Source organism: Cibotium barometz, chromosome 47 (genome assembly GCF_041138505.1).
Source record: "Cibotium barometz isolate CiBa-2024 chromosome 47, ASM4113850v1, whole genome shotgun sequence".
Classification (NCBI taxonomy): domain Eukaryota; kingdom Viridiplantae; phylum Streptophyta; class Polypodiopsida; order Cyatheales; family Cibotiaceae; genus Cibotium; species Cibotium barometz.
Window position 1 is genome coordinate 14215132 of NC_141092.1, and position 6699 is coordinate 14221830.

The 6699-nt window shown below is 40.5% G+C and overlaps 1 protein-coding gene across 1 annotated transcript; it reads left to right on the forward strand.

Annotated features, from left to right (window-relative positions):
* Positions 1-428: 428 nt before the first annotated feature.
* LOC147611388 (uncharacterized) lies at positions 429-4458 on the forward strand. The gene is made up of 6 exons (XM_086784468.1): positions 429-959; positions 1302-1482; positions 1860-2041; positions 2190-2430; positions 2542-2837; positions 3480-4458. Exons 1-6 carry the CDS (start codon positions 768-770, stop codon positions 4209-4211), a joined length of 1824 nt encoding a protein of 607 aa, XP_086640594.1. The 5' UTR covers positions 429-767; the 3' UTR covers positions 4212-4458.
* The last annotated feature ends 2241 nt before the right edge of the window (positions 4459-6699 follow it).

Below are 6699 nucleotides of genomic sequence, written 5' to 3' on the forward strand. Positions count from 1 at the left end.
ATAAAATATTTTTAAAATTTCATTGGAAATAAAGTTGAAATAAAGTAAATTATAAAAGAGCAGTGCACAAAGAAAAGAACGTTTAGCTACACTAACAACCCAACAACAATAATAGTAATAAAAGTAATGGTTATAATTACTACTACTTAACTATAATTTAGTAGTAGTAATTACAAAAGTAATGGTTATAATTACTACTACTCAATTATAACTAATACCATTTAATTACAAATGTAGTAGTAATTACAAAAGTAATGGTGCTTATAACTACTACTACTTAATGATAATTAATACCATTTAATTACAAATGTAGTAGTAATTACAAAAGTAATTGTTATAATTACTACTACTTAATTATAATTAATACCACTTAGTTATAGTTGTGGCTGTTAAGCTTATATATATATATATATATGTATATATATTTGCATCGGAAGGATGCGGTAATTAAGTATGTGAGAATTGATTGAAAGCGATTAATGGTGGTACACAGTTAAGATCGAAGTTTTCATCAGATTTAAGCGACAGCTTCCAGCCAGCAAGCAAGCGTACAAAAAAAGCTATCTACAGTGCGCGCTATGCAGTAAAATTCTTTACTTTTCTGCTTCTCTACCCTGATTGCAATGACCACAGTTGACAATGCTTCTGCTTTTTGCTTTTCTGCTTTCTGCTTTCTGCTTTCTGCTTTTTGCACTGCAGCCGAAACCCCAAATCTTTCAATAAATCATTAGCATATCTTTGCAATCGCTTAGCCCATCATCACAGAAATGGTGATCATGATGAAGAAGCTAGAGCTCTCCCTCCGTTTGCCTTCCATTATCCTTGCCTCCCTCCTCCTCTCTGCCTTGTTATTGCCGACCCTCACCGACATCATTCAAAGAATATGGAGCTCCACCCTCATAACTCCTAATCATCCTCCTGCTGCTGCTAACCATGAGCAATCTTACACAGAAAACAAGGTAATCTCATGAGCAATCTTACACAGAAAACAAGGTAATCTCCCAATCACCCAAGATAATTAACCTTAACCCACCTTCCTGAGCTCCCTGATCTGCTGGATTTGCTGCTAACCATGAGCAATCATACACAGAAAACAAGGAATCACCCAAGATAATTAACCTTAACCCACCTTCCTGAGCTCCCTGATCTGCTGGATTTAATCTCTTCTAGCCTGCAGTCTTCCCTTTACTAGTTGTGATTATTAAATGGGTTCCAACGCTTGTAGTTAATTAAGGCCTCCTACCAGTTTAAGACCTCTTTCACTCAGAAATACAATCTTAATTCTAATCAATTTGTTGCAGGAGACTCTAAATGCGGTGATTAGTGATGATCCTGGGCCTTTCATAGTGCCCCTCTTAAGCAGCCATGTTGGAGACAATAACCAGCTAATTGAGTACCTGACAGCTGCAGTGATTGCCCGGGCAACTAATAGAACCTTATGCCTAACCCCCTTCTTTACTGGTCCAGCCAAGCATGGTGGTGGTAAGTGTCCAAAAATTAATTAAAACTCCATTAAGTGTCCAAAAATTTAATTAAAGCTCCATTATGTATATATTTTATTACTCCATTTGATTTTCTAATTCCTTTATATTTTTGATATCTTGCATGAGTGCTTTGTGATTGCATTGTTGATCTCCATGGTTAATGCTTAATTGTTGTATTTAGATGTTTTTAATGTCTTTGTGGTAGCTGTTTTTTTTTTGCATGCTTTTGTGTTTATTTAGTGTATTTTATGATTTTGAGCTTGGTTTTTCCCCCTTTTTTTTCTCTTTATTTCTTTTTTATTTGATTTTCTACATGGTTACACTATAGGTGATACATTTTATGTGGTCATTTTCTGTAGATTTGATTTTTCCTAGGTTTGCAAGATAATGGGTTGGCGGTTGAAGAGCGCTATAATGTGGAAACATTATCAAAATTTGTGAAGGTTTCAAGTGAGGGCAGATGCTTGGAGGCCTGTGGGAAGGCCTTTGATAGCTTTTGGTGGCTCAGAGCAACATACCCCCCTCGCATACAGCACTGGAATTGGGAGCAAAATGTGGTAATAACCATAGCTTTAGTGTTTTAAGTCCATAATCTTAATTATTTCTTCACATGATTAGCCTTTAATATACAGAAGTTTAGTTTTTAATCACTCAATAATAGCATCATGTGTGGCAGCTCCTTCACTTTCTCTCTCTTCTGTGCAGACAACCCACAATCTTTCCTGGTCTTTCGTGCATTGGGCGTCAGACAAGGACATCGGGAAGGCCTTTTCACACTATGCGTCGGAGAGGTGCGTGGCGTTGGGCGGCCTTTTCCCGGGGCTCAGGTGGAGGGGGGCTTACCTAGCTGCCTCAGCTTACTTGGAAGCTTCCACCCCCATCTCAAATGCAGCCTCAGCTATCCTAACCCAAGCCATGGGCTCAACCCACCATCCCTTTCTAGCTGGTAATGATGACTAGTTGCAGTAATAACCTGCTGGTAATGATGATTAGCTGCATTAATGTTGACTAGTTGCATTGATGACTTGCTGTAATGATAATATGTGTTTGGGTGCAGTTCATTGGAGGTTTCATGAGGCCAAATGCCCTGAACAGGAGCTAGGGCTATGCTTTCTGAGGTGTGCAGATGGTTCGGTCATCAATTCGGGCCTCCAACCAGCTGCAAGAAATGAAGGAAGTCAGAAGCGCGACATGAACCGATGCCCTCGAGGTCATGCCATGGGAGTGTCCATCGCCAAGCAAGATCTCATAGATGCCATCCTTGAGAGGGCTCGAATGGAAAATGTGTCGTTTGTGCACGTAGCTACAGATGGATGGCTGAGAGGTACACATGGCCAGGCCCTAGTGAAAGAGGTAAGTGTTAGTCAGGTGTTTCCTCCCCCAAAAACCCCTTCTCATCCCCACCTCCTCTTCCTCCTCTCCCCTCCTCCCAGAACTACCACCTTTGTTGCTCCTCGCCTTCCCCTGCCGCGTCCTCCTCCTCCCATCCCCACCACTGCCTCCACCTCCAACTTTGCCCCTCCTGCTCCCACAACCTTCACCGCCTCGGCCCCCACCCCTCCCACAACCACCACCTGCTCCTCCCATCCCTACCCTCCTCCTCCTCCTCCTCCTCCTCCTCCTCCTCCTCTCATCCCCACAACTACCTCCAGCTCTGCCCCGCCCCTCCCACAACCACAACCACCATCTGCTCCTCCCACAACCACCACAAGCTCCTCCCACCCCCACCACCCTCCCCTCCTGCTCCTCCCTCCACCCCTCTCTCTCTCTCTCTCTCACACACACACACACACCCCATCATCATCATTCATCATACTCACATAATGCACTCCCACAACCACCACCTGCTCCTCCCACCCCCACCAGCCTCCCCTCCTGCTCCTCCCTCCACCACCCCTCTCTCTCTCTCTCTCTCTCTCTCTCTCTCTCTCTCACACACACACACACACACCCCATCATCATCATTCATCATACTCACATAATGCACATGAACAGGTGGTTACCAGTTTAAGGCAGTCCGGGCTTCTGGTGGCTGGGCTATGGAGCGTTGAAGGGTTGCCCAATTTCCCCAACGGAGACTTCTTCAATCTTTCCTTTCTGGATGCATCTGTGCTGCCAGGCGCTACCACTCACTCGGTGTCTCAAATAGAGCAAGATATCTGCTCTCGCGCCACGTCGTTCCTTGGAAGCGGCGAATCGACGTGGAGCCTCACCGTCTTCCGTTCTCGCATGGCTACAAGAAGACGCCAACAATCACTCTTTGCTACTGGGGGGGATCATCTAGACACTCACATGGGGTCTCATCACATTCAAGATGTCCCCCATCAAGGCACTCACATGGGGTCTCATCACATTCAAGATGTCCCCCATCAAGGCACTACCATGCTGCCCCATCAAGCCACCCCTCTTCAGATGGGCTTTCATGATGTTAACGTAAGTCATCATATCAAACATCAAGACATCCATCATTCTAGTGATGTAGGGCGCCATCCCGGCACCACCATTGACATGGGTTCACATGATCACAACCATGTCATTGACTCTCTCATGGTCGATGAGCATGCTGCCGGCCTGCAATGCCAGTACCAAGCTTTCTTCAGAAGAGCAAAGGTGAATGTTACCATGGAGACCTTCGAGGACGAAGCTCCTGATGGCTGGTTGGACATTGAAGCTTGTGAGGGTAGGATGGGTAAGGGTGGGAAATGTAAGGTAGGTGCATGCTTTTAAGTGCCAAAAGCCTTCTCTAGACTAAGTATTTTTTTCCTTTTCTTTCCAAACTGGGTTCCATTCTTTTGTAGGAAGGTCTGTAAAGAAGTTGATCTTCTTGAAAAATGGTAGATTTTCTACTTTGACCTTCCATACATGGGATAACTTAAAAGTTTTCTTTTTTGGAATATATTTGCAAAGAATAAAATACTTAATAGTTTTTCCAACAAGCATAAATATGGAATAAGATTTCAACAAGCTTACCAAAGATCTCAAATAAAACTAATACTTTTCAAATGCAAATACCTTGAAAAATTACTAAAATCCTTTTTTAAAAACTATTATAAATTAATATAATTTCTTTGTCATACAAGTGTCCTTCATGTGAAGGTCTTCTTTTTTTTCCCTACAAATTAAAGGATAATTTTCTTCACATGTCCTTCTTTAGCAAGGTTCCATACTAGGTTAACATCGATGGAAAGTTAGGACAATGAATCCTTATTCGTAACGCTTTTGATCTTTTTGGGATCTACTCGAATACTATCAGCAAAGACAATGTGTCCTAGATATTCAATTTCTTCTTGAAAGAATTTACTCTTGTCAGGATTGACATAGAGTTGATTCTCTTTAAGAATTGAAAATACTTTTTTTAAATGTTGTTCACGTTCTTGATGGTTCTTACTGAAAACTAAGATATCATCGAAAAACACTATAAATTTTTTTTGATATTTCAAGAATATCCTATTCATCATTCTATTGAAAGTAGCTGGAGCATTAGTCAAACAGAATGGCATAACTAAAAACTCATAATGGTCAGTTTGTGTCTTGAAGGTAGTTTTGTAGATATCTCCTTCGTCCATTCGAATCTAATGATAACCAGACTTTAGGTCGATCTTGCTAAATACTTGGGCTCCTTTAAGCTTATCTAGCAAGTCATCCACTCGAGGTATTGGATATCAATTCTTAACAATAATTTTGTTTAGTGCACGATAATCGATACACAATCAATATGTACCATTTTTCTTTTTAACGAGAAGAATTGGAGCACCAAATGGAGAACTATTGGGTCGAATCAATTCTTTATCTAATAGTTCTTCGATTTGCCTTTGGATCTCCTTTTGCTCCAGCAAGTTAACTCTATAAGGAGCTTTACATGGCGGTGAACTACTAGGAATTATTTTAATTTTATGGTCTTCTGGATGAGGTCTTGGCAAGCCAGGTGGTAAATCGTCTATGAAGCAATTAGAGAATTTAGAGACGAAAGGGTCATGAGACATATTTGATTTGGAGTCATCCTAGGCAGCAGTAAGTTGGTTGACAAAAATAAAAAATGTCATCTCCTTTTTTCGTACAGCTCTTTCAGTAAAGCATGAATTGAAAACTTACCTTGATCTGAATAGTCGGAATCAAAGTTATTCTCTTTCTTGAAAGAATCTTCATCATCTTCTTCAATAACGTTGAGTTGAGCCATCGATGTAGAATCCTTCTTTTTGTCAGAGCAATCCTGTGCGAGGTGTCCTTATGACAATTGTAGCATCTGAAGATTCGATTCTTTGGTTGTCTATTTGAAGGTTTGTTGTTGTTGTTGTCCTTTCAAGTACCTCCTTTAGCCACATCTTTACCCTTTTGCATCCTGGATTTATCAAAAGTCTTAGAAGGGAAAGAAGATTTTGTAAAAGATTTATCCTACATCTTGAAATCTCTAGATATAGTTGTTTTACATTCTGAATTTAAGGCAAGGTCCATAGCAGTGCTGAGGTCATGTGGATGAAACATGTTAACGTCAGCTCGGTAGACTTAAGTCTAGCAATGAATTTTCTACGTTGTTCTTTTTCCTTGACTTTTTCAATTACTTGAACTTGTAAAAGAATATCTCAAAATTTGTCAATATAAGCTTGGACATTCTCTTTAGCAATGAATTTTCTACGTTGTTCTTTTTCCTTGACTTTTTCAATTACTTGAACTTGTAAAAGAATATCCCAAAATTTGTCAATATAAGCTTGGACATTCTCTTTATCAATCTGGTTTAGAGTGTCCCATCGTTGACGTGCTTTAGCTTTGTACTGTGATGGTAGAAAATGTTTCTTTAAGAGTTTCTGAAACTCTTTCCATGTTGAAGGTTGATGTTTACCTTGCTTAATCATATTCCACCATAAAGCCACACTTTCAATCAAATGATTACAAGCACATTTAATTTTATCCTTTTTTGAGAACTCCTCTCCAGAGAAATAGTCATCTAGTTGGCTAATCCATGCAATGAGGACTCGTGCATCCTTCTTGCCATCATGATTTTGGAATGTGAATGCCTTTCGACTGATTCATGAGTCTTTCCTAGAATTTTAAGCACGCAATGTAGCTTTAACAGTGCGTCTAACATGATCACTTTCCTCCTCATCTGAATCGGAAGAATTAGACGCATCGCGTCTAATTCTTGTTTGGTATGCATGACTTGATGCTCTAATTTGCGTCGAAGTTCTCGTTCACTAGTAATTTGTTCTTGAAGTGCTAA

What these genes read in the sequence shown, in the direction of transcription:
- LOC147611388 (XM_086784468.1), top strand. Translation starts at nt 768, where the DNA reads ATGGTGATCATGATGAAGAAGCTAGAGCTCTCCCTCCGTTTGCCTTCC. An exon ending in GGAATTGGGAGCAAAATGTG is followed by an intron (nt 2,042 to 2,189) that starts GTAATAACCATA and finishes TCTTCTGTGCAG; the next exon opens with ACAACCCACAATCTTTCCTG. An exon ending in CCACCATCCCTTTCTAGCTG is followed by an intron (nt 2,431 to 2,541) that starts GTAATGATGACT and finishes GTTTGGGTGCAG; the next exon opens with TTCATTGGAGGTTTCATGAG.